Source organism: Megalobrama amblycephala, linkage group LG9, assembly GCF_018812025.1.
Source record: "Megalobrama amblycephala isolate DHTTF-2021 linkage group LG9, ASM1881202v1, whole genome shotgun sequence".
NCBI lineage: Eukaryota > Metazoa > Chordata > Actinopteri > Cypriniformes > Xenocyprididae > Megalobrama > Megalobrama amblycephala.
This window is the reverse complement of record NC_063052.1, coordinates 7,759,481-7,786,854: the sequence shown is the minus strand read 5'-3', so window position 1 is coordinate 7,786,854 and position 27,374 is coordinate 7,759,481. Positions and strand designations below refer to the sequence as shown.

Sequence of the window (27,374 nt, the reverse complement as noted above, 5' to 3'; positions counted from 1 at the left end):
TTGATTCTTCCTGCTGGCTTGTTGCATGCTGTTGAATTAACACATTGTACTGTTTCTCCACCTCCATCCCTTCAAACTCTACTATACTGTGACTCCACCTTTCCCATCCTTGTGCCCCATATTCTGTAACCCTCCCCTTTCCATGTCCTATATCCCCTAAACTTCCCCCATTCCTGCTTGCAAATCTCCCTTTGCCTATTCCCTCCACCTCTCCCTCCCATGTCCGTTTGGTCCATCCGTCCACCAATCACTCATGTTTGTGGATGTGCTGTGTGTGTCCATCCCTCCATCATCACTGCTCTCTGCAACACCCTCAGCTGGTAGAGGTAAGAACTCCATCACCACTGATTTAACCACTGATATAATGTGTGTATTGGATTGGGAATCAGGAATTTTCAGTAATTGTTAAAAAAATCTAAATACTTTATCATTCTGATGAAACATGAGACATGTGATATGGACTAGTTTTAGCTTACATCAGTTGACCTAAAGACAGTATATTGTTAGTACAAGACGAGTACAAGAAGATGGGCAAATATTAAAAATACATTTTGATTCCTTATTTCTTATTCTACATATAATAATAAATTATTCAGATATCACCTTAAACCTTCTTCTTTTACTCTTTTGAAAAGCATGTTTCTTGAAATACTGTATATTTTGCCTTAGAATAAGAATTTTGGACACCTCCATCCAGTCCCTACACCCATACTAATTTTTAAGAAAAAAAAAAAGATTTAGTTCATTTTTTTTCCACTTTAAGAACAGCAGCATACATGTTTCAGTACTTGTATTTCTTATTTAGCATCAACTTCCTCTGCCCTTTTGCATGTGTCTGTAATAAATCTCCCCTCCTCCTTATGCCTGGTCCTTCTCCAGTTACTTTTGTGTGCTGTATTTGTTTTGATTGTCGTCGTCTTTCTCTCCATTCAGTTCCATGATAAGATGGACCCTCTGTTGGAGACTCTGGAAGGGGCAGTTCAGCGCTTGCGGCAGCCCCCTCCAGTGGCCGCTGAGGTGGAAAAGATCCGAGAACAACTGGCAGAGCACCGGGCTACAGGACTAGAGCTGGACAAACTCTTGCCGTCTTTCAGCGCCCTGTGTGCCCGAGGGGAAGAGCTCATCAGCCGAGCCCCACACGATGATCCTGCCGCCCAGGGTAAAGATCTTTGATCTGAAATTACACTATATGGCTGTATGAAATACTCCATCATATGTGTTTTGAGAAATTTTTGTTCTTTTCTCATCCTCAGCGGTGCGTTCACGACTCCTGCGGCTGCGCTCTCTGTGGGATGAAATCAGGCAGAGGGCGGAGGAAAGAGAAGGTAAACTTCAGGATGTTCAAGATCTTGCCGGAAAGTTCTGGGCTGACATGGCCGCTCTGCTGAGCACGCTCCGTGACTCTCAGGACATCGTGAAAGAGCTGGAGGACCCGGGGGTGGATCCCTCACTCATAAAACAACAAATAGAAGCGGCAGAGGTCAGTCCAACAAAAGAGATGGATGTTTTGTTTCTTAGATTAAATTCAGTTTTCACTAACGATCTACAAAAACTAAATATTTTCAAAACTGACAGATCCAACAGCTAGTCCACTAATCAGTCTCAAGGAAAATCTTTATAGATCAATGGTCTCAGCCAGGGGGGCCGGGGCCAACAAGGGGGCCTCAGCACATTTCTAATGTGCCTCAAGATGAATAAAAAGTAAATAGCCTTTGAATATTGTGTTGGATAATAGGGGACTTTGAATCTAAAAGGTAAAGAATCACTGGTATAGATGGATGACTAGTCAACCATTTTAACCTATTCTTACTTACAGTGCCTTGCGAAAGTATTCGGCCCCCTTGAACTTTGCGACCTTTTGCCACATTTCAGGCTTCAAACATAAAGATATGAAACTGTAATTTTTTGTGAAGAATCAACAACAAGTGGGACACAATCATGAAGTGGAACGAAATTTATTGGATATTTCAAACTTTTTTAACAAATAAAAAACTGAAAAATTGGGCATGCAAAATTATTCAGCCCCTTTACTTTCAGTGCAGCAAACTCTCTCCAGAAGTTCAGTGAGGATCTCTGAATGATCCAATGTTGACCTAAATGACTAATGATGATAAATAGAATCCACCTGTGTGTAATCAAGTCTCCGTATAAATGCACCTGCACTGTGATAGTCTCAGAGGTCCGTTTAAAGCGCAGAGAGCATCATGAAGAACAAGGAACACACCAGGCAGGTCCGAGATACTGTTGTGGAGAAGTTTAAAGCCGGATTTGGATACAAAAAGATTTCCCAAGTTTTAAACATCCCAAGGAGCACTGTGCAAGCGATAATATTGAAATGGAAGGAGTATCAGACCACTGCAAATCTACCAAGACCTGGCCGTCCCTCTAAACTTTCAGCTCATACAAGGAGAAGACTGATAAGAGATGCAGCCAAGAGGCCCATGATCACTCTGGATGAACTGCAGAGATCTACAGCTGAGGTGGGAGACTCTGGCCTTTATGGAAGAGTGGCAAGAAGAAAGCCATTTCTTAAAGATATCCATAAAAAGTGTCGTTTAAAGTTTGCCACAAGCCACCTGGGAGACACACCAAACATGTGGAAGAAGGTGCTCTGGTCAGATGAAACCAAAATTGAACTTTTTGGCAACAATGCAAAACGTTATGTTTGGCGTAAAAGCAACACAGCTCATCACCCTGAACACACCATCCCCACTGTCAAACATGGTGGTGGCAGCATCATGGTTTGGGCCTGCTTTTCTTCAGCAGGGACAGGGAAGATGGTTAAAATTGATGGGAAGATGGATGGAGCCAAATACAGGACCATTCTGGAAGAAAACCTGATGGAGTCTGCAAAAGACCTGAGACTGGGACGGAGATTTGTCTTCCAACAAGACAATGATCCAAAACATAAAGCAAAATCTACAATGGAATGGTTCAAAAATAAACATATCCAGGTGTTAGAATGGCCAAGTCAAAGTCCAGACCTGAATCCAATCGAGAATCTGTGGAAAGAACTGAAAACTGCTGTTCACAAACACTCTCCATCCAACCTCACTGAGCTCGAGCTGTTTTGCAAGGAGGAATGGGCAAAAATTTCAGTCTCTCGATGTGCAAAACTGATAGAGACATACCCCAAGCGACTTACAGCTGTAATCGCAGCAAAAGGTGGCGCTACAAAGTATTAACTTAAGGGGGCTGAATAATTTTGCACGCCCAATTTTTGATTTGTTAAAAAAGTTTGAAATATCCAATAAATTTTGTTCCACTTCATGATTGTGTCCCACTTGTTGATTCTTCACAAAAAATTACAGTTTTATATCTTTATGTTTGAAGTCTGAAATGTGGCAAAAGGTCGCAAAGTTCAAGGGGGCCGAATACTTTCGCAAGGCACTGTATAACCCAAAATGTGTATAATAATGTTCTTGATGGGTAGTTAGAGTAGAATGAACTACATAATGTTGTGTCAAGACAAAGATCTCAAGAGAATGAAGTCATGATGTTTTTATCTCGCACTCAGGCTATTAAGGCAGAGACAGATGGGCTGAGGGAGGAACTGGAGATCGTACGAACTCTTGGAGCTGACCTCATCTTTGCCTGTGGAGAGACAGAGAAGCCAGAGGTCAAGAAAACCATTGATGAGGTAAGAGGATAGAAGGGTGATAAACCATGTGTGGAATGCCCTATTTCACTCAAATTTAAACAAAATATCTCCATGTTGTTGATTTGACACACAGATGAATGCCGCCTGGGAAGGCTTGAACCGCACGTGGAGAGAGAGAATGGAGAGACTGGAAGAGGCCATGACTGACTCTGTGCAATACCAGGATGCTCTTCAGGTGTCTATTTCTCTGTTGGTACCACAAAATCTGCCCTGATCAAGCCAACCGTGTGTTCACAATCATCACTTTGTCTCTTCAGGGCATGTTTGACTACTTGGACAACGCTGTCATCAAATTGTGTGACATGCCAGCTGTGGGCACAGACCTCAGCACCGTCAAACAACAGATAGAGGAGCTCAAGGTTTGAATCAGACCTTGTCTACTCTTATCTCTCAAATTACTTTGAGAAAATGATTGACCCTTTTTCTTTGTCCATGACACAGCAATATAAAGTGGAGGTGTACCAGCAGCAGATTGACATGGAGAAGCTTTGTCACCAAGGAGAGCTTCTGCTCAGGAAAGTGAGCGACCAAACAGACCGGGACATGATTCAAGAGCCTCTCACTGAGCTACGCCACTTGTGGGACAACCTGGTGGACAAAATCACAATCAGACAGGTGTGGAAATAGAGACTATTTTCTTATCTCAGTCATTTACTATCAAATGACTTAAAGGGATAGTTCACCCAAAAATACAAATTCTGTCATTAATTACTCACCCTCACGTCGTTCCAAACCCATAAGACTTTTGTTTATTTTCGAAACACAAATGAAGATATTTTTAATGAAATCTGAGAGCTTTCTGTCCCTCCATAGACAGCTATGCAACTAACACTTTGACGCTTCAAAAGTTCATAAAGAGATCGTAAAACTAATCCATATGAATCGAGCGGTTTAGTACAAATTTTCTGAAGAGAAGCGATCGTTTTATATGATGAACAGATTAAATGTAGGCTTTTATTCACTTATAAACCTTAATCAACTCACACATCAGTTGTGGTAAACAGAAGCTCAAGCATGTTTGCTTGATGTGCGACAACCAATGAGGTTCATTTTCTTGTGTTACGCAGCACGTTTGAGCTGCCAGAAGAGGTTTGTTCTCACGCATCAACCATGTTCGGTTGAGCTTCTGTTTATGTTCTCTGATCAATGTTTATATGTGAATAAAAGCCTAAATTAAATCTGTTCGTCGTGTAAAGCGATCAAGTCTCTTCAGAAAAATTTGACATCAAAGTGGTAGTTGCATAGCTGTCTATGGAGGGACAGAAATCTCTCAGATTCCATTAAAAAGATCTTCATTTGTGTTCCGAAAATGAACGAAAGTCTTACGGGTTGGGAATGACATGAGGGTGAGTAATTGATGACAGAATTTTCATTTTTGGGTGAACTAACCTTTAAATAATAGATTCGGATAAGCCATTATAAAATGCAGATAAATTCACACATGTGACCTCAGTTTAATGCTCCACATGCTCCTTAAAACAGCCTACAGTTAAGCTAATAAATTATTATTGAATTATTAAATTGATGTTATTAATACGTTTATTATTAATAATACAATATTTCACTGATTATTGAATATTTGGGTCTTGGAATTGTAAAATAGAGGTAAATCGATTTAAATTCAATCAAAAAACATTGTTGCCATAATTTACTGCATTTTAGCGGGCAGACATGAAAGGCTTTTACTCTTGATTGTATTTTGATTCTGTCTTCTCTCTCTCAGCACAAACTGGAGGGTGCGCTGTTGGCTCTAGGTCAGTTCCAGCATGCTCTCTCTGAGCTGCAGTCTTGGCTCAGTCACACTCACGCCACACTGGACACCCAGCGACCCATCAGCTCTGACCCCAAGGCCATCGAAATTGAGCTGGCTAAGCATCATGTACATCACATTGGGTCTCTTTTTTATTTACTCTCCCTTTTTAAAGCAAATTCCTTTAATCAAGCTGTCTTTGTAGGTTTTAAGAAACGATGTGCTGTCCCATCGGTCCACTGTGGAGACAGTGAACAGAGCGGGCTCTGAGCTGCTGGAGTCCAGTCCTGGAGACGAAATCAACCACCTGAGAGACCAGCTGGATGAGCTCAACCGAAGCTGGAAGAACCTTCTGCTGAAGACTGATGAGAGGCAGAAGCTATTGGAAGCTGCCCTGCAACAGGTGCTCTAGATATTAATGCATCATTATACAGAGAGATCTGATTGAATGCACCAATAAAAAAACATTGTGCATCTACATATGTTTGTAGCTTGAAATGCATTGTTTGCAGTGGATTATATTCAAGTCGATTCAATAAAATGGATGCAGTTTGGAGGGTTGCTGTGCATGGAGAATGGCTCTCTTTAATATTGTAGTACAGGTGTCGGATCAATTAGCTCATTGTTTTTCCCCTGCATGGTTTCTGTGTCAGGCGGAGGGTTTCCATGGAGAGTTGGAGGAGTTTCTGCAGTGGCTCAGACGCACAGAGAGTCAGCTGTCCGCTGCCAAACCCACAGGTGGCCTGCCTGAGACTGCCAGAGAGCAGCTGCAGCAACACATGGTACGCAAAATGAGTTCACCTCTCGTCCACCCATTAGATATCAAACAACCCTCAAATATACAACTTCTTATAACAATTTCAAATGATAGGAAATAGTTTTACATTTTATTTATTTATTTATCTTTGGAAATATCAAGAAATGACACAAAATGGACATAACATGTTAAATACTGCATTTGTATCCTATTAGGAAAAGCATAATTGTATTAAACTATCATTTAACAGTGTTATTTTGGCATTATGTACTAATATAGTGTTTATTTATATTATTTATTTTTATATTTCTCTTCTGTCCCGTTTATAGGAGCTCCAGGCTCAGTTGACCAAGAGGGGTGAGCAGTATCATCGGCTACTGGATAAGGGAGAGTCAATTCTTCTGGCCAGAGGAGGGGAGGATGCAGGACCTGGTACCACCCAGACCCAACAGAATCTGGCCATGTTGCAGAACAAGTGGGCCAGTCTGAATGCCAAAATGGATGACAGAAGGGTGAGGGAATCAATGACACATTTATGACCTTACAACAAAAAGCTGTTTCATTAATTTATTATTAACAGATTCATGAAATATTTTATTCTGCCTTCCAATCCTAATAGTTCTGTCTCGGTGTCCATCTCTTTTCACAGGGTAAACTGGAGGAAGCCGTCTCACTGGCGACAGGATTCCAAACCTCCCTGCAGGACACCATAAACTGGCTGACACAGGCAGAGCAGACTCTCAACATGGCTCAGCCACCCAGTCTCATTCTCGACACTGTCCTATTCCAGATAGATGAGCACAAGGTTGGAAGAAAATGTGGTTTACTTAGTTTTGTTTGTTAAATGTTTATATCTGAAATAAATGCCACTTCCTTTAATGCTTTATTTAATTTAATGATTTTGGATAAAAGCATCTGCCAAATGACTACTTACACAAAGTTTGAAGTCAGTAAGATTTTTGTTTTATTATTGTTATAGAAAGAAATTAACTTTTATTCATTAAGGTTGCATTAAATTGATCAAAAGTGATAGTAAAGACATTTAGACAAATAGAAATTCAAACTTAAATTCATTAAAGAATCCTGAAAAAAAACTATTACTAATCAGCACAACTGTGTTCCTGTTCCTGTAAAATACCTTCACAATTGAGTACTTTTGGGAAACTTGAGTCCTTATCTTGTCTTATATTTCAGGTGTTTGTGAATGAGGTGAACACTCACAGAGAGCAGGTTCTGGCTCTGGAGAAAGCTGGCTCTCAGCTGCGATTTGCCAGTCTCAAACAGGATGTGGTTCTCATCAAGAACCTGCTGCTCAGCGTACAGGCCCGCTGGGACAAACTTGTGCAGAGATCACTAGACAGAGGACGCCATCTTGACGAGGCCCGCAAGAGAGCCAAACAGGTACTGTTTGGTTTACTTCACTCTGTCTCTTGCTCTGATCATAGTCATACCTCTCTCCATCTCTGATGTTGGCAATCTTCTCATCTAGTTTCATGAGGCCTGGAGGAAGCTAACAGACTGGTTGGAGGAAGCGGAGAGCAGGCTGGACTCTGAGCTGGAAATCTCTAATGAGCCTGACAAGATTAAAGTCCAGCTGGCCAAACATAAGGTACAGCATGCACGCATATGAAGTGTTTTGTGAAGCTGAATACTTTTAGCCATGTCTCTTATGCCCTCTATCTGTTAATCATTGTACTGCAGGAGTTCCAGAAGTCTCTTGGCTCCAAGCAGCCAGTGTATGACACCACAGTGCGCTCTGGGAAGGCCATGAGAGACAAGGCCACACTGCCGGCAGACACGCAAAAATTGGACAATTTGTTGGGCGAGGTTCGTGACAAATGGGACACGGTGTGTGGAAAGAGCGTGGAGAGGTGAGAAAGTGGAATTACCCATTTGAGATATGATTGGATGTAGAATGAAGTGAAGAAAATAATTTGAGATGGTTTTTCTTCTCAGGCAACACAAGTTGGAGGAAGCCCTCTTGTTCTCAGGTCAGTTCGCTGAGGCTCTCCAGGCACTTGTTGACTGGCTGTATCGTGTGGAACCTCAGCTTGCAGAGGACCAGCCTGTCCATGGAGATCTAGATCTCGTTTCCAATCTCATGGATTCTCATAAGGTACTAATTGGGTGATTCTCTTGGTTTCAAATTTGAAGACTTGCATAAATGTCCTTTTTAGCATTTATTTAAAATCAGTTTAACACCTTTTTGAACATATTTTACAAAACAAAATTTGGTTACACTTAGGGTCCAATTATCACTATTAACTAACTGTTAACTATGACTTTTGCCTCAATAAACTCCTAATTACTGCTTATTAAGTAAACAATAAGATACGAGAGGCTGTGCTGTATTGTGAATATGTCTTATTCACGATACAGCACTAGCCTCGAGTACCTTATTGCTTTTATAAAATGGTTACCACACAATACAAATATTAAAGCCAGAAATATGTATCAATGCAGCTTTCATGAAGTGAACTTTTTCTAAAAGCCTTCCTTCCTCCAGAAAAAATAGTCCCTGACCGTGAACAGCAACAAAAGTTATATTTTCATGCCATTAGATGGTGGCAAAGACTGTCTTTATGAGTGTGTCAGTCAGTAGCGAAGACTTTTACATTGAAAAGATGCAACTGACAAATTCTTTGAGTAGCATTGTTAGTCACGGGAAAACCCCTTAAATGTTAAAAGGACAAGATGATACATCGGACATTTAAAAATATTTTTTATTATGAACATAGGACTGACCTGAAGGAAAATGCTAAATCTGAATGCAGGTAATAAACTTGCTCACTAGATCTTTTTCTCACAGCACTCTTCTACATAGTACAGTAAGCTTCAATTAACAATATCAAATGAGAACATACAGTTTACATTGCTAAGAGTGGTGTGTAGTGATACACAGAACCGTTGGGTGAAGCGGTCATAGCCGTGTTTTATCTTGAATAAAACAGCTATTGACCAATCAGAATCAAGGACAGAAACTAACCGTTTTATAATGGTAGGTAAGGTAGTTGTTAAGTTTAGGTATTGGGTATGATTAAGGAATGTAGAATATGGTCATGCTGAATAAGGCATTAAAGGATTAGTTCACCTAAGAATTAAAATTGAAGTAAACTAATCCTTTAACAAATCCTTTATAAGTACTAATAAACACCCAATATCTTAGTAATATGCATGCTAATTAGCAACTAGTTAATAGTTAGAATTGGACCCTAAAGTGTTACCCAAAATTTTATTTTGATAAATGAGAGTGGCCCTTGAAAACCAACAAATAGTGTTTGAAAAGTCCTTGAAAGTCCTGGAATTTCATTATACAGTAACTGCATGAACCCTGCATTATTGACGCTGTGAGGCTTGAATGAGACTCTTACTAGGAAGGACATTTCTGAGTTGGACAGAGTTTCTAAGAGGTAGTGTTGTATTTATTGTTCCTCAGGTCTTCCAGAAGGAGCTGGGAAAAAGGACCAGCAGTGTGCAGGCTCTGAAGCGGTCTGCTCGAGAGCTGATGGAGACGGGCCGGGACGACACCGCCTGGGTCAAAGTTCAACTACAGGAACTTAGCAACCGCTGGGATACAGTCTGTGCCCTGTCCGTTTCAAAACAGACTCGCCTCCAGCAGGCTCTCAAACAGGTACGTCTGACCGTTCTTTGAATGAAACCAAGAGCAGAGTTAATATTTTCTTCTGACTCTCTGCTTTTCTCTCTCTCTTTTTCTGCAGGCAGAGGAGTTCCGCACAGCTGTTCAGATGTTGCTGGAGTGGCTGTCGGAGGCGGAGCAAACCTTGCGTTTCCGTGGCGTCCTGCCAGAGGAGGTAGAGACTCTGCAGGCGCTACTGCACACACACAGAGATTTCATGCAGACGGTGGAGGAGAAGAGAGTGGATGTGAATAAAGCTGCTGGCATGGGCGAAGCCATTCTAGCTGTGTGCCACCCAGACTGCATCACCACCATCAAACACTGGATCACCATCATCAGAGCTCGCTTTGAAGAGGTAAAAAATGAGAAAAATCAAAACTGTGGCATCAGAGGCCTGTCTAGGCCAACAGTTAGCCTTATATAATAGGTCTGAAATGCTTATGATTATGTTTGCTGTACAGGTGCTGACATGGGCCAAACAGCACGAGCAGCGCTTGGAGACGGCTCTGGCTGAATTGCTCAACAATGCGACATTACTGGAGGAGCTGTTGTCCTGGCTACAGTGGGCAGAGACCACACTGGTGCAGCGTGATACTGAACCACTACCCCAGGACATCCCTCAACTGAAGACACTCATCACAGAGCATCAGGTGAGTTAATCAACAATCATTTGTTCATAGTCCGTCACTCAGTCTTTTAATATTAATCGCATTGTTTGGTGCTGAGATGTTTCTTAGTAGTTTTGCTGTCTTCCATCAGGTGTTTATGGAAGAGATGACCCGAAAACAGCCTGATGTTGACAAAGTTACAAAGACATACAAGAGGAAACCAGCAGAACATCCCAGCAGTCTGTCAGACAGGAGAGGGGCCCGTAAGAAACTTTATCCTCAGCTGCACACATGCTCCATACAAACAAACAAACACACACACACAAAAATGTCTTCTATTCTCAGCATGGCTGCATTTATTTAATCAAAAATACAGTATAAACAAAAATGAATATTGTGAAATATGATTACTATTTAAAATAAATGTTTTCTATTCAAATATATTTTGAAATGTAATTTATTTATGTGATGGCAAAGCTGACTTTGCAGGCTTAAGTGTCCCATGATTCTTAAGAAATCATTCTAATATGCTGATTTGGTGCTCAAGAAACATTTCTTATTATTAATGTTGAAAACAGTTGTGCTGCTTAATATTTTTGTAGAAACCATGCTACATTTTTTTCAGGACTCTGTGTAAACTATCCATAGTATGGGCATTAATATACCACAGAAATTGCCTAGTTCAGTAGTATGCTATTCTGAACACATCTGTGCCCTGCTTACAGGAAAAAACCAGCAGCAGCAGCAACAACAGCACTCAGTACAGGTAACCGGTGGTAACCCTCGCCTCACCCAGCTCTGCTCCCGCTGGCAACAAGTGTGGCTGCTCGCCCTTGATCGCCAGCGCAAGCTCAATGATGCCCTCGACAGACTAGAGGAGGTACTGCATCTATTTTATATATACTTGTTTAATATGAAATTTTATGCACTTCTGTGTACCATTACACCCCTACTAGTGAGTGATTTAAATGTCATGAAATCTGAACAGTAGAAGTAGTAACTATGATCTTTCTCGACCTTTAGCTTAAGGAGTTTGCCAACTTTGACTTTGATGTGTGGAGGAAGAAATACATGCGCTGGATGAACCACAAGAAGTCTCGTGTCATGGACTTCTTTAGACGCATCGACAAGGATCAAGATGGAAAGATCACTCGCCAGGAGTTTATCGATGGCATCTTGGCTTCAAGTACGGCCGCATATACTTGCCCGCTAACCTTCATTTTCATGAGCCTTTTTTTAATGCCAGTTTAACCATAAATTTTGTTTGCAGAGTTCCCAACCAGCAAGCTAGAGATGACGGCTGTTGCTGATATTTTTGACCGTGACTGTGACGGCTACATCGACTACTATGAATTTGTGGCTGCTTTGCACCCCAACAAAGATGCTTACAGACCCACAACAGATGCCGATAAGATCGAGGATGAGGTCCATAACAATAAAAGAAATTTTATAGGTTTGGCATCATTATGTAGTTTTGATGTGTTTAAACTGAATAAAATCCACATTTTTGTATCCCAGGTCACCAGACAAGTGGCTCAATGCAAGTGTGCCAAGAGGTTTCAGGTGGAGCAGATCGGAGAGAACAAGTACAGGGTGAGAATCTGGAGCCAAATATTACTAGTCAAGCAAGAATTCAAGTTTTAACACATTTAATATGACATTATAAATAAGAATAGCACTCACCATACTGCTATGTTATCATCACACCTCCTCATTCAGATCATCCCTAAGCTTGCCATTATAATATTACGACTCTAACCAGCATCACACTCTTTCAGTTATGTCAGTATGACTTGGCCATTTTGGAATAAAGGTGCACTGGCAGTTTTGTGTGTGTACGCAATACCACCATAACACTTCACAGCATCATCTGTATGTTGTGTGCGCTTCCCACAGCCCGACTAATGATCGACCCATGGTTCTAATAATTGCAGTCATGGTCAACGGGTGGTCTTTCATATCCCAACATCATTATCCATTGGTTAATGATCTTTGACAAGACCGTTTACTAACTTTTTGCATTGCACAGGCTACAGATCCACGATGCTAACTCCACATCCTGATGTTCAACCATCTTTGTCTGTCTCTTTACTACTATACCTGCTGTGCTGTCCTCATTGTGTTTGTTTTCAAGCAACCATTCACAAGCACTCTACCCTGCTCATAGCAACAAATACCCATGCTCCCCATGGGCATTTCCTCCATTGTGTGCTGTTTTTAGTTATTTTAGGAATAGTTAATAGGAAATGAATCATTATACCAACAAAAAAGGTCATTATGTGTGTATGTCTTTTATGTCTTTTAAATTTCATTCTCTTTTTTTCTTTTCTTTCTTCTTGTTTTATTCCTCCTCCATGTGCACCGGACTTATTGTAGTTCTTCCTTGGGAATCAGGTAAAGTGAGCAGTGTGTTTGTGACATATCCTCTGAAATCTGTTGCCTCTGCAAAGTTCCCATGAGCTCCCACTGTAGAAGCTGGCCTTTTATTCTGGGTTTTTTCAGGCAGCCTGATCTAAATCAGTACAGGACAGTTTCTGCATGGGCTAGCTAAGAATTCCCTGTGGACAGCCCACATTCTTGGCTGCTGTCTGAAATGGGGTTTTCTTTAGTCCCTTCCTGCTTACCCAGCGGGCATTTCCTGTCTGAGAGACAAAAATTGCAGTACCAATGCCAAAATATTTAATGCATTTATATACGCCCTCCAAATCCAGAGGCAGATTTCAAAGGTTTAGCTTACGTGTTGTGGTTGGGATGTGCTTGTTTTTTTTTTTATTGAAAATGATTAATCATGATCAGGAAATGGTTTAGATTTGCAGGCCCTCCTATTATGATTTTAAGGTTTTTTGGCTTTTGGTGGAGGAAAGCTATCCAATGGCTGATTTCTTGACTTAGAGAAAATAAACCTTCAACCAAAGCAATTCTTTGAAGTAAAAAAGGACGAACGATTGGGAAAAAAAGTCCAGAGAATTGCTGTGGTGTGGTGTTTATTGTAGAGATGGGATTTGAGCTGGGCAAGCTCTAACAAAAATCATGTTTGTCTTAAAAAAAAAAAAGTGGTTTGCTGCATGTCGCCGTGTGATTTCCTTTGATTTGCCTGGTGGTTCAGAATATAATTAGTATATTTAACTAATTTGAATGTGATCTTAAAGGAATGGTTCATCCATTGTAGTTCACTTTACTTACTCAACCTCATGTCATTCCAAACTTCAGTGTTGTTTTTTTTCTGTGGACATTTTGAGGAATCTTCACACAGATCATTGTATGGAAAACACAAATTCTTAAAAAGTCTTAAAAACATACAGGTTTGGAAAAACATGAGCAAAATTTTAATTTGTGGGTGAACTATACATTTAAAAGGGATACATTATACATGTATAATCCTTTATCTATCTGTCTGTCTTCTTCCCTCTCTTATCCATATTGGTTCCTCTCCACTCTTCCTCCTCTTTCCTCTGTCTTTCCTCAGTTCGGAGACTCACAGCAGCTGCGTCTTGTTCGAATCCTGCGCAGTACCGTCATGGTTCGCGTTGGAGGTGGGTGGATGGCGCTGGATGAGTTCTTGGTGAAGAACGACCCTTGTCGAGGTAAGTCCGACACAATCGCTGGAGGAAACATGCTCTTTAGCTTCGTGGAAAAGAGGTTCCCAGAAACACTCTTACAAGACAGCATTATTCTTATTCCTCTCAAGACTTTTAGCATTTTTGCTCATCATCTTTCATTCTCATCAATGAGTGTTCTCATCTTTTAGTACTATCTGAGTTCACTTTCATCTCATCTTCCATCACTTCCCCATTACTTCCTGATCTCTTTCCCATGGTGGTTATTTTTATATGCATGGCCTATACATTTGGCCCGTTCTTTCTTTCTCTCTTTCTCCCTGTCATCCTCCTTTTTTATTTTATACAATTATAGTGCATGGTGCATGTTCCTTAGGTCTCTCCCTCCCTCTTTCTCTGCCCCGTCCCCTATCTCTCTTTGTCTCTCCCCAGTGCAACATCCAGGACTTAAAATCCTGCGTTCTGACTCCAGCAGCTCCATATCATCTCGCATAGGTTGGGTTTTTCTCTCTCCTTCTCGTTCGGATTTTCTTCTTTTTCACTCGTTTGGTTTCCCTCTCTTTCCCTCTTTCACTCACACCTCGTTTGGTTCTTTGTTGCTTTGCTGTGCTTTGCTGACCGTGACACTGATCTAACCCTCACGCCTGGAGCTCATTACGGACCAGTTGTGCTTTGAGAATTCTGGCTCAGCCATTTACATCACTTCCTACATTTTGATTTAAGATACTTAATATGCATACAGTATTTATATTAGAAAAATTGTTTGTAGACAGTTTATTCCCTTTTGTTGCAAAGCAAGAGGTCTTAATGGACAAGTTCACCCAAAAATTTAAATTCTCATGTCGTTCTGAACATGCATGACTTTTTTTGTGGAACATAAAAGAAAATATTTTGAAGAATGTTTAAGCTGCTCTTTTCCAAGTAAATGGGGATTGGGGGAAATACTACACTGTGAACCTGAATAAGTTGGCAAAACTAAAAAAAATTGAGTTTGTACATTTTAATTGTTATTAAATTAAAATATTTGAGTAAACTAATTCATACATTTCACTTAAAATTATTACGTAATCTCAACATACACTATTTTATTAGTGGAAACTTTGCTTGCTATTACAAGCTAATTCAGAAAATGCTAACTTGTTAATTTGATAGCATGTTAGCAATAGCATGGTATAGCACTTGCTGAATGAGTTCAGCAATATAAAACATTTAATATACCTGTTCTCTAAGCAAGCCACATGCACCACTTATTTCCATGATGGTAACTCTCCAAAAACCAACATTAACAGAAACTCTTCTAAATTAGCATAACAAAACATTAATCGCTACTAAATCTCCCACTTAACATTAATCTTGCACAAAAAAACATTATATAACACTTAATTTTAACATTTACTCTCCCTTTCGAGTGCCATGGGCAAAGCATTCTGGTGAATAAAAATCCCAGCCCAGTTTCAGTTAAACTTGTCTAAGTTTGTCTAAATTAAAAGAAATTAGTTAATAAAACTCAAAACAATGAAACAGTTCAGTTTACTTAAAATATATTAGTTCTGTGAACTCGAAAGAAAAACAAATACTAAAAACTCATAAAAGTTCATTTGACTGAACCTAATTGTTTAATTTAAGTTTGTCCTACTCAAGCCAATTAATTATTTTGAGTGTTAAGGTTTAATATAAATAACATTAGACAAACCAATCTGAGGTGATTGACTCGCTAAATATCTCCTTTTGGAAAATCATACATGTTTGGAACGTCTTGAAGGTGAGTAAATGATGACTGAATTTTAGTTTTTGAGTGAACTGTCCCTTTCAACAGAACGTGAGTGTGCGTGTATGACTCTTTCTGTGTGAATGCGTGTTTTCATGTTGTCTCTTGTGTCTCTCAGTGACGGTCACTCCTGGCTATTTCTGCTGCAGAGGTACTTCATTATCTCTCCTTTCTCACCTCTTAACTCTTTCCTGTTTGATGACATCTGTCTGTCTATTCCATTCTGAGCCTCTAAACCTTTATGTCAAGCTTCGGATCCATCCCATCACTGCTGTGTCTTAGTATGTGTGGCGTGTGTGAGCGTGTAAGAACTATGGGAGGTCTATGTGTCAGCTAGCATCATGCTAACCATTCAAACCAGGCTTGGCCAGGCCTGGGCTCGATTCCTTTCATGTGTGTCCTGGATGAATATTGCAAATGAAAAAGCATCCAGGACCAGGGTGTGGCCAGGCTTGGGGTTTCTAATATTGTTTGAAGCAACTCTTAAAGAGCAATTGCTCATGGAGAAATGAATTACAGGCCCCACCTGGTTTGAGGGGAGGAAATTATATGGTGCTGTAGTTATCAACTGCCCTGCTCTTACTGGGTTTGATGGAAAAGTGAGTGTCATGCAGGTTTTGGGCAAGCTACTTTGAAACTGTAGCTTGCCGAGCTGAAAGCTACTTATAATTGAAAGGAGGTAAACTACAGTTAAGCTATGGCTTTGAAAAATTAATTAGCCACATTACAAACTAATAACAAAAAGTATCTAAAAACACTAAAACTATTTAGGTGGGCAGTATTTTGTTAAATAAACACAATGACCCTGAGTAGTTTTTGTACATCAGCCTCATTTTAAAATGTATCCGTTTCTTTGCTTTGTATGACAATGTCAAAGAAAGTGCCATTTATTTTAAGAAATATAGCACAAGCTTACTTTTCAAGCAAAATATTTCACAAAAAGAAGTTGTAACACTACAATAAGGTCTCATTTGTTAACATTAGTTAATGTATTAACGAACATGAACTAACAATTAGCGATACATTTGTTACAGTATTTGTTACAGTATCTTTGTTAATGTTAGTTAATAAATCCAGCTTTTCATATCAGTTTACAGTGCATTAACTAATGTTAAAAAATACAACTTTTGGTTTTAATAATGTATTAGTAAATGTTGAAATTAACATTAACTAAGATTAATAAATGCTGTAGAAGTATTGTTCATTCTTAACTCATGTTAACTAAAGTAGTTGACTAATTTCAACTAATAAAACCTTATTGTAAAGTGTTACCAAGAAGTTTATTAGATAAAAAAGCAGTAGATACATTTGTTGATAAATACGATACAATTTCAATTTTTTAGTTTATTAATATGTTTTAATAATTTTTAATAGTTTTCATTTTTTTAGCAATAACAACACCGCTAGAAATAACCTACATTTATATAGCTGGGTTGAAAACACATTGATGGACAGCAGCATTTAATAAACTAAATATTTTGCTACAAATCACATAAAAATACACTACAAAACATAAAAATGCTATGCAGGGACTTTGCACAATGAATTATCCAAACAAATCCTACTTCCCATGCTACTTTACTGAAAGGGAACAGTTTAAGAGAGCGTGTTTGATTATTGTCTCATTTTGCTCGTCTGTAAGGCTATGTGTTATGTTTTGCTGTAACACTACTGAAAAATGAGTTGTTACTCCCCAACACTGATGTATTGAGGGAATAACAGACGATTTCTGACCACAGCTACTGCTGCCATTGCGCACAGCCCTCTCTCTCTCTCTCTCTCTCTCTCTCTCTCTCTCTCTCTCTCTCTCTCTCTCTCTCTCTCTCTCTCTCTCTCTCAGCTGGCTTCTCTGGTCTGTGTGTTGTGCAAGGGCTGCTGCGTTTGGTATCTGTCATTGAGAATGTTCTGTGAAGGCTTGTGTTGGTTTTCAGTGTTTGCTAAAAGCATTATCAGGCATGACCCTCAGGTGTCTGTCGATGCTGTTTATGCGTGTGCACTCGTTTACGTGGTGGGCTGAGGGAAGCTGTGCTTTTTTTTGAGTTCTTGTTTTGAGGTTGCTTGCTCTGACTCACCGTTAACCCCCTGCATCGTGTCCACCACGTGCACTGACCGCTTTTAAAGTGGGTATACCAATCCCTCTGTCTGCATTGAGTCAAAGCAGTGGCCAGAGGAAGTGCTGTCTCTCTCCACTCGCACTGCTCACCACCCGATCATCGTCCCTTACAGCTGATCTAATTTTTTCTCCTTTCGTCTGCTGCAGCTCGTGGACGTACCAACCTGGAGCTTCGAGAAAAGTTCATTCTTCCAGAGGGAGCTACGCAGGGTCTGGCGGCCTTCCGGTCCCGGGGGCGGCGATCCAAACCTTCGTCGCGCACAGCCTCACCCACTCGTTCGTCTTCATCGGCGTCGCACAGCGCCCACAGCTGCGCCTCTCTGCCTTCTGCACCCGCAACACCCACAGCCTCCTCAAGGGTGAGTGTCACCATATCACACTGCATAGGGTAGGGTTATAATAACCCGTACTTACTGTTTGTTGTGTCTTGTATACTAATCTCTTCATGAAAAATTAGAGGGTAACCTCGGTCTCAAACATTTTTTTTGTATCATACACTACTTCTCAAAAGTTTGGACATTTAAAGAAATTAATACTTTTATTCAGCAAGGATGCATTAAATTGACCAAAAGTGACATTAAATACTTGCAAAAGATTCAGCTTTACCATCACAGGAATAAATTACATACAAAAGTTATTTTAATTGTAATAACATTTAACATATTACTGTTTTTACTGTCATTTTGGTTAAATAAATGCAGCCTTGGTGAACAAAAGTGACTTTTCAGAAAGAGTGGACAATCTTACCAACCCCAAACTTTTGAACTGTAGTGTACATTGTCACTTTATCTAGATATACAGTTGCACTTTTTTACAAGCATTTGTTTAGCCACCATTTGCAAATTCTGTAATGATGTTTAGCATTTTACAAAAACGAGATAAAATCTTAGAGACTATATGTAGAATTCAGAAACCCTTGTTATTAGTGAAGTGAAGCCAGCAACTTATTGCTTGTGCTCGCACTTGTGCACATGAAACATACAAGAGACTTAACGTAATTCAAGGCCTGATATGCTCAGAGCAAAGTTCTTTTTCGTTCTTCGCTTAAAAGTTAAAGAAAGTTGGAAATACCTTTGCAGCGATGTACTTTTAATGATCATCCAAATGGCACATTCAGTACAAAATACAATGATAATAATGATAAAGATCTTACAAACTATAGTTGTGCTCAACTGTAAAGAGTCTCTCTTGCAAAAGCTTTGATAATAAATGTCCTTTGTCACTTAACACATAACATCATACTACATATCTGATTAATAATCATAGTCTGTTAATCATGGTCCTTTTTTTCTCGTCTAAATCTGTATGTTTAATGAGTATTTGAATATGCGTGATTGCTTGTGTTTTATGTTGTCATTTAAATTGTAAACACTAATGTATAAACAGATTTAGTAATATATATATATATATATATATATATATATATATATATATATATATATACATACACATACACACTCAATGACTTACTCATTTAGACATCTTTAAAAAAAAAAAATCATATTCCATATTAATTAAAAAAAAAAAAAAAACATTTAAAGGTATGATTCACCCAAAAATGAAAATCATGTCATAATTTCACTTTTATGGCCTAAAAAAAATCTATGTTGAATCAAATATAATATTTCTTTCTAAAGCTACTTTTTGTAATGTCTATTTGATGCTTTTCTCATTTAACACAATAATGATTTTAAATTATCTTTTGGGGGTAATTTGATGTGCGATTAATTAGAATAACTAATCGCCACATTTAATTAGATTAAAAAAATTGCTTGACAGCCCTAAAATATAAATATATATATATAAAGAATCCTGAAAATAAATTATGGTTTCCACAAAAATATTAAGAACCACAACTGTTTTCAACATTGATAATAAATGTTTCTTGAGTATCAAATCAGCATTTTAGAATGATTTATGAAGGATCATATGACACTGAAGACTGGAGTAATGTTGCTGAAAATTCAGCTTTGCATTTATTTTAAATTGTAATAATATATTTCACAATATTACTGCTTTACTGTATTTTGATCAAATAAATGCAGCTTTGGTGAGCATAAGAAGCTTCTTTTAAAAATCTTGCAGAGCCCAAACTTTTGAATTGTATTGTGATTTAAAAAAAAAAAAAAAAAAAAAAAAAAAACATTATGCAATTACTTGGCAAGGCTGACATATCAATCTGTCGCTAGTCTTTTTGGTGGATGGTTTCTCTTTGTCTCTGAATGTTGTTTTGGGATCAGGACATGATCACTATTGTCTCTGCATGTCAGAATCATATTGTCATCTGTGAAATTTTTATTTGTTCTTTGTCTTTTTGTCCCTCTCCCCTCCCTTGCTTGGAAAATGTGCCTTCCTCCCTGTTTGCGCTCATCTCCGCCTACAAAAACACTACGCTCTGCTGTGCTGCATCGCCTCCCTTTACTTTACTATTTTTCCGATTATCCTGGCTTCTTCCCACTGCTTTTTTGCTACTCTGCTCTTCCTTGTCCTTTTTGCTGACGCATTTCCCAGTCCTCCCAATCCCAATCTCGTGGCTATGCCAAGCCCTGGCTGGCACACAGTAAAACTCCAACTCCAACCAAGTGCCAGTCCTGCCCAGAGCACAGCCAGGCCCCTGGGCATGAGGTAACACACTGCCCCCTCCCAGTGCCCTAGCACACTAACAATAAAAGCTTTAAGAGCGGCCTGATCTCAACAAATGGGAAGAAGCTGAGGTAGATGACCCAGAGAAGAGTGCAGAAAATCTGTGGCCCCGTATGTTGCTGAAGAGTTTAGACTGTGACCTTATGCAGCTTAGTCTCCAGTACAATATCAGACAGAAAAGATAGTTTGTCTGTATTAATTAATTTGCATAAACATTACTTTTATATGCATCTAGGAATTATTCTGCTAAGCCATCTTATGTTATGACAGTTGACAGATTCATCCATGTTAGCGTAGAGCGTCTGGTAGAGTGTAGACGAAAGCAGCTGGATGTGTTCGTCTGGTATCCAGTTACTTTTAACAAACTTTTACTGGACTTATCTGTTAGGCTTATTATCTGTAGATACATGGGTAGATCTGCTGTTTTGTAAAGAAAAAACCTCTCTCTTTGCTTTTACAGGGAGGCTCCGCATCTAAGCTGAAGAGACCAACTTTCCATTCCAGCCGTGGCTCCTTAACTGGTGAGAACGGTGGAACACCAACCGCTGCTAAACCTGGCCGCTCTGGTACGAAACCCTGAACTGCTTCACTCAGTCATAAATGCAACACATTAGTTAAAGGGGGACTTTTTAAATTGATCTAATATTCAGTGTTTGTTCAAACAGACAAGACGCAAACAGACCCTTTAGAAAAATGTAGCTAATAATAAGTACTATACTGAAGCTATTTAGTGGGCAATACATTATATGTTAGTGCTGCAGCCAACAAAGGTTTATGATTCTTACACGTTTTGTTCAGTATAAATGAACACAACTTTTATGAAATTTGAAGCCTAAATACAATCGACATATGCAAAAACGTAAATGTTGGCTAAAAACAATCTTACACCATGGTCACATGACTTCAACATCACCATCACTAAGCTTCCGACGACTCTTTCAGTCTTTATTTATAGGTGTAATGTGTACATTTTAGCGGCATCTAGCACCCCTCCCTTTCGGAGAAGCTTTGGTGGCCCTCTGGCTGAAAAGACAAAAATGTCGTCATCTGAGACAGCAGAGAGTACATTAGCCATTGAAGCAATGAGGTTTCTTCTTACTTCTAACAAAGAATGGTCAAATTTTGTGGTGATAGCATAAAGTAATCAAACGTTACAGCATTTGGAACAAAGGTACTTTTTTTACTTTTTTTTTTTTTTTTTAATTGTTTTCTGAGTGACATGCACAAAAATAATGACTCCAAATCTGTAGCAATGAGAGTCCAAAGGTTGGTATCATTTAAACATTTTAAATTAAAAAAAAAAAAAAATGGACCATCTCATGCTGAGAAACTGCTAATAAAAGACAAAAAAATAAAAGTTTGCTCAAGGGAAATTTTACATATGTTTCTTATTTGACATGCAATAACTCAGGAAGGAAATAAGGTAGGAGGATAATTCTTTTTTGGTGAAGTTCCCCTACATGTGACCTGTACCTGGATCAAATTTTGTGGTGATAGCATATAGTAATCCAAAGTGAAAGTATTTGGAACCAAGGTAGCCTTTTTGTTTAGCCCTTGACGCCCCTAATGGGCACTTTTAAAATCATTTCTTCACGACGAATGTCTCGTGATTGACGCAAGGGATTATGTTGATTTTGGATTCATTTCAATCGGGAGCATCCACTTTAAGTAACGATGTGCCATTTTCTACAATCTATGCATGTGTCATTAAGTTATAAGCAAAAATGCCATGTGAAAGCTACATTTTAGTTTTAGTTAGCGTCTGTGCGCCTGTGGGGTTTTATTTATTTCCGTGAGGAATATCTATAATTGACTTATTGGATTATGTTGATGTTGGACTCATTTTAATTTTTGTCAATGAATACAAGCAGTCAGATATATGAAGTCCCTTTTTTATTTTATCTGCTCTAGGAAAGTACACCTCCTGAATGTAGCAAACATCAAACAAATTATTACTCGCTTCTGTGTTTCACCTCCCTCCTCCATTTTATGCTAGCGCGAATGACGTCAGAGAAACTTCAGTTGGCAATAATCGATTATGGTCTATTATTATTGCATCGATGTAGAATCGTCCACCCCTAATATTAATCTCCAATTGCATACTTTGACATTGTTTTTGTCCAAGATAAATATAGCAAAACAATGTAGCTATTAATTTAAACTAAATTCTAAACCAATGAAATTTGAAACCACTGAAATGTATATTAGTTAAAACATAGTGATGAACAGCAGCATTTAATTCAATATATCTATACAAAAACAAAGATAATTGAACCATCCAAACAAACCAGTTTTCTAAAATGAACAAATTACGTTTTATAATGTTGCTTGCTTGCTTTTGTACACTACAAATTCCACCTCTGCATGTTGGATAAACTAGCCTAATACTAGTTAGTAATGAATTAATTAGTAGCGTTGTATTAGTATTAGATAGTTAGATAGTTTTAGTAGATACTCCCAACACTACTAATATTGCATTATTGTTTTTATGTGGCTCTCCTTTATGTTTGTAATACATCCTTATTAGTGTTGTCAAAAGTACCGACCACGATACCAAGTCGGTACTGAAATTTTAAAAATGTGATGCTTTGAGCGCTGTTGATTCAAAACGCCTCTGATTGGCCATTGTGTTCACACGCTCATCAGATATGTCTGTGATTGGCTTCAATGATCAGCGCTTCAAAAACATGTTGTTAATAGACATCTTTGACGCTCTTCACCGAGCGCTTACAAAGATACACACGGGAGCGTTTGAAAGCAGTCTATCAGTAGACCGGTCCGTGTGCTGTGCTCCCGCTCCCACTTTTCTAACGCTCCCGTGTGTTGATCATTGTAGCCAATCACAGACATATCTGTTGAGCGCGTGAACACAGTGGCCAATCAGAGTTGTTTACGAATCCACTCAACAGTGCTCAAAGCATCACATTTTTAAAATTTCAGTACCGACTTGGTATCGCGATCTGTACTTCTGACAATATGTACTTTATTACTGTACCCTTAAACTTGAATCATCTTATTTCATCAGACACCAAACGCACTCCGTCCTCGACGAGCGGCCCAGCCAGTCGAGCAGGGAGTCGCGCTGGAAGCCGAGCCAGCAGCCGAAGGGGCAGCGACGCTTCGGACACGTCTGAGCTCATGGAGACCCGCTCGGCTTGCTCCGATACCTCAGACACCCCTCGCCGGCCTGGGGCCAAACCTTCCAAAATCCCCACCATCTCCAAGAAGGCCCCCAGCCCTAAAACACCAGCGGGCAAGAAATGAAGTCTCCACCCGACTCTGAGGTGGTTCTGATTTAACCAGCAGGAGGAGAACACCAACACCTTCCTCTTTCAGATGACCAACATGCCCTCCAGACTCGAACCTCTCCAGCGCCCTCCTCTGGGCAACGTCCAACACAGCCGCACACTGCTACACCACCCAGATTAATACCTACCATAATGCTGCCTTATTTGTGTTCTACATCATGTCCTTAATTTGACTGACATTTTGTTTTCTTGAATGTGCGATCGAGAGCGTCCTGTGTGAGACACTTAATTCTGCACCAGGGGTTTTCACTATTCATCACTATGAATATGCAACCGCCCGTCACTCTCCAAACCTCATACAGACATGCATGGTTGTCACTTTGGAGATGTTTGGTTGGACAAACTCGCCCCTCTACACATGTACGCAGACCAGCTGGCCTCTCGCCCAGGTGTCTGTACCACTGCTAACAAGAGGAAGTAAATTAAAAACAGAGACTCTATCCTCCTCGGCACTTGGGACTTTTTGGACTCACGTATGTTTGCGTGTATGTATGTGTACGGTAGTTCCCGTCATGGTAAATGAACGCAGTAATAAGGAGAGGAAGCAGAGGAGGATACATATCTCAGCCTTGTGATGAGAAGATTAGATCCTTCACGTCACGTGCGATCCTTTTAAAGGAACTCCTATTGCGCACAGCACACGAGTTTCACGCACTCGCTCCCACAGTCTTCTCCTCTGTGTGTTCATGCAGTCTAGTTGTGTCCTTTTGTTACAGACATCATGTTACAGAGCTTTTCCACAGTATGCAAAAATGAGTACAATTGTGAATGTTTGTGTCTCATGGTTAATTTATAATCTTGACGTTTTGTTTCTTTTCTAGAGTAAAGACCTGTATTTATTTGTGATTGCAGTATCATATCAACTCTTGAGAATGACTAGTATTAACACAAGCGGAATCACTCTTCTTTTTTGTTTTTGTACATCCGCTCCTGACGTAATGAATTGCTTTGACTGATCATTTCTGATGTTAACTGACCAGGAAGCTTACTGATTCCAATGGTGGCCTTTTTGCCGGTGACTACACACTTTAGATGACGTCAAAAGTGGCTTCCTACTTGTTCTTTCGTGAAGGAAGCACCCTAAATAACGGATGATGGGGGCGGCTCGCGCAGCCCCCGTTGAAAACAGCGCTTTGAATCTTGTCTTTGACAAGCTGAAGTATATGAATACCTGAAGAAAGGTGATTTTTATTTATTTATTGTGTCATTGGGAGGGGGGTGAGGGCTATGAAAGGATCCACCTTTTGATTGTGTTACTCTTTTGACATGACTGAGAGAAACAGGGGTGCAATTGTGTAAAAGTAAAGAAGCTATGATTATAAATCCTTTTTGTTCTCTTTTGTATTAAAACAATGCTTGCAGTAAAACTGTCTGATTCTGGTGTCGTCAAGTGGCGTGTGTGTGTGTGAGCGTGCAGGGATGCCACAGCTAACAGGAAATGGCACAGTAATTACAAGCAGTAGAGATAATGACACACCCCATTAAATCTTCAAAAGGGGACAATCCTTTGGTGTGTGCAGTTTTGAACACTGCGCTTTTATATAAGATTTACAGTCATTTTGGAGTTCAAAAATGGCCCCACGAGTGAACAGACGCACCTTTGTTTGAGCCGTGTGTGTTGGTCACACATAAGTAGTGTGTGTTTGCACTGGACTCTGTGTATGTTTGGTGGTCAGATGCAGCGGATGGGGTTTGGGAAGGGTGGCGTTCCATCATCTCCATTCTGCAGCTGTGAGTCTGTGTTTATATACAAATATTTAAACCCACTCACATCCTTTCCCACCAAACATAATCCACACCGCTGAGCCAAGCCTTCATGGCATCTCACAATCCTGCAGTGTCATTTCGTGTTCATGATCAACTGAGATCAACAAGGCACATAATCTCACACTTTTTGCGTTTTGACTGGTTTTACCAAACCACTGATTTTCTATTAAAACGTGTAATTAAATTCTTGATTTATATGGCCTCCGACGACAAATTTCAACATGATTTTAGGTAAAAATGTACATATTTATAATATCTATATTTATACACATTTTTATGATTAATTTACATTTGTACATATGATTAAAGTCCCCCTGTAGTCAGTAAATTTTATCCCTTAAAACTCATCTTTGAGCACCAAAATGAGTTTTTATTTTCCTGTGAAAAAAAAAAATCTTCATGCTTTAAAATAGCTTGAATGTAACTCTACACCCTTTCCTCATTTAGTATGAATATGCTAATTAGCCCCGCCTCCACTCACTCGCACGAGCTCGGAGAACTCCTGAGGTAAACGCTGCACAATGGTATCGTTTTTTACAACGTCGGACACATAACGGTAATTAATATAATTAACCTTTTGCTTGACTACATTATCAAACAGCTAATAATGTGTTGCTAATGTTACATGACTCCCTTGCTTTAGAGCGGTCATAGTTAATGATATGCTAAAGTCTGCCGGCACGTTGACGTGATTGGTTTACAAGGTAATCAACTTTGTTGTGTATTTTCAATATGAAAAATAACTTTTATATTAATGGATTAATTGCATTTTGAAGAAAAAGTGTCATGGATTTATTGCATTATAGGGAAAAAATAATCCGTTTTTATAATAAACCTGTGAAAATCAAAATCTAGAATTGAATTTTTAATGTTTTTATAACCAAAAGATGCTATGTGGAAGTTTGAAACAGAAAATAGTGGTTTTCATCTTGCCACTTGCTTGGTAAAGAAAACACCTTTTTACTCAAATTAAACAAAATGGATTTATAGCGTTTTGGAACCAAACTCTTCATACACACGCACACACACACATTAAAACTTGATTTTCACCACAGGGGGACTTAAAGCGGAACTCAGTAAGATTTGCGAAGCTCCCCCTACAGGTTCCTTCAGTGAATCACACTGTCGTAAATACTCCAAGCGCTGGACTACAACGACTACAACGCTCACCAGCGCAGTAGTTTTTCAAATACAGTACAAGAAATCTCGATGGAGGTGGGTAATTTTCGAAATTGTCTTATAATATATACATTGTTTTTGAATTACCGTAAAGCATTTTGTCACTCTCGCGTGAACGTGAACATGAGGCGAGATTGTGTCGGGTCGGCGCAGCTCAACTTGCAAGTGCTGTTTTTTGGCGTAGACGTGCCAGAGGGGTTAGTGCTCGCCTCAAACACACCACTACAAGACAATTAACCATCGTAAGGACTTAGAAAACTATTTATGAAGGTAAAAAAAAAAGTTACTTAGTTCTGCTTTATATATTCGTTTTGTGTGTATACATATACACACTTTTAAATATAAATATATATACACATTTTATACATTACATTTACATATAGTCATTTAGCTTTTCTCCAAAGCGACTTACAAATGAGAATGGTAGAATCAATCAAATCAACATGAGAACAACAGTATGTAAGTGCTGTGTGAAGTCACAGTTTTGTCAGTAAAGTGCTCTTAGCAAGGATTTTATATATATATATATATATATATATATATATATATATATATATATATATATATATATATATATATACAAATAGATGGAAAAAGAATAGAAATCAAAGTAAGTGCTACTAATA

At 39.2% G+C, this 27,374-nt stretch overlaps 1 protein-coding gene across 31 annotated transcripts in view; it reads left to right on the top strand.

Moving 5' to 3' along the window:
• macf1a (microtubule actin crosslinking factor 1a) overlaps positions 1–25,169 on the top strand; it is a 194,465-nt gene extending 169,296 nt beyond the window's left edge. For 12 of the 31 annotated variants that reach the window (XM_048201458.1, XM_048201449.1, XM_048201447.1 and 9 more), the window contains 31 exons: positions 318–326; positions 934–1,159; positions 1,254–1,480; positions 3,518–3,640; positions 3,735–3,836; positions 3,919–4,020; positions 4,103–4,276; positions 5,385–5,540; positions 5,617–5,814; positions 6,065–6,193; positions 6,498–6,680; positions 6,818–6,973; positions 7,363–7,569; positions 7,658–7,777; positions 7,870–8,039; positions 8,125–8,284; positions 9,605–9,799; positions 9,888–10,160; positions 10,267–10,455; positions 10,565–10,676; positions 11,139–11,293; positions 11,437–11,599; positions 11,684–11,838; positions 11,932–12,006; positions 12,790–12,807; positions 13,880–13,997; positions 14,403–14,465; positions 17,999–18,210; positions 20,363–20,476; positions 20,955–21,060; positions 23,520–25,169. In XM_048201458.1, coding sequence (XP_048057415.1) covers positions 318–326; positions 934–1,159; positions 1,254–1,480; positions 3,518–3,640; positions 3,735–3,836; positions 3,919–4,020; positions 4,103–4,276; positions 5,385–5,540; positions 5,617–5,814; positions 6,065–6,193; positions 6,498–6,680; positions 6,818–6,973; positions 7,363–7,569; positions 7,658–7,777; positions 7,870–8,039; positions 8,125–8,284; positions 9,605–9,799; positions 9,888–10,160; positions 10,267–10,455; positions 10,565–10,676; positions 11,139–11,293; positions 11,437–11,599; positions 11,684–11,838; positions 11,932–12,006; positions 12,790–12,807; positions 13,880–13,997; positions 14,403–14,465; positions 17,999–18,210; positions 20,363–20,476; positions 20,955–21,060; positions 23,520–23,758 — 4,629 coding nt within the window. In that variant the 3' untranslated portion in view covers positions 23,759–25,169. Of the gene's footprint in view, positions 1–317; positions 327–933; positions 1,160–1,253; positions 1,481–3,517; positions 3,641–3,734; positions 3,837–3,918; positions 4,021–4,102; positions 4,277–5,384; positions 5,541–5,616; positions 5,815–6,064; positions 6,194–6,497; positions 6,681–6,817; positions 6,974–7,362; positions 7,570–7,657; positions 7,778–7,869; positions 8,040–8,124; positions 8,285–9,604; positions 9,800–9,887; positions 10,161–10,266; positions 10,456–10,564; positions 10,677–11,138; positions 11,294–11,436; positions 11,600–11,683; positions 11,839–11,931; positions 12,007–12,789; positions 12,808–13,879; positions 13,998–14,402; positions 14,466–17,998; positions 18,211–20,362; positions 20,477–20,954; positions 21,061–21,905; positions 23,007–23,519 lie in introns of those variants that run through there. The other 19 variants (XM_048201467.1, XM_048201464.1, XM_048201466.1 and 16 more) reach the window with 9 other exon arrangements.
• The last annotated feature ends 2,205 nt before the right edge of the window (positions 25,170–27,374 follow it).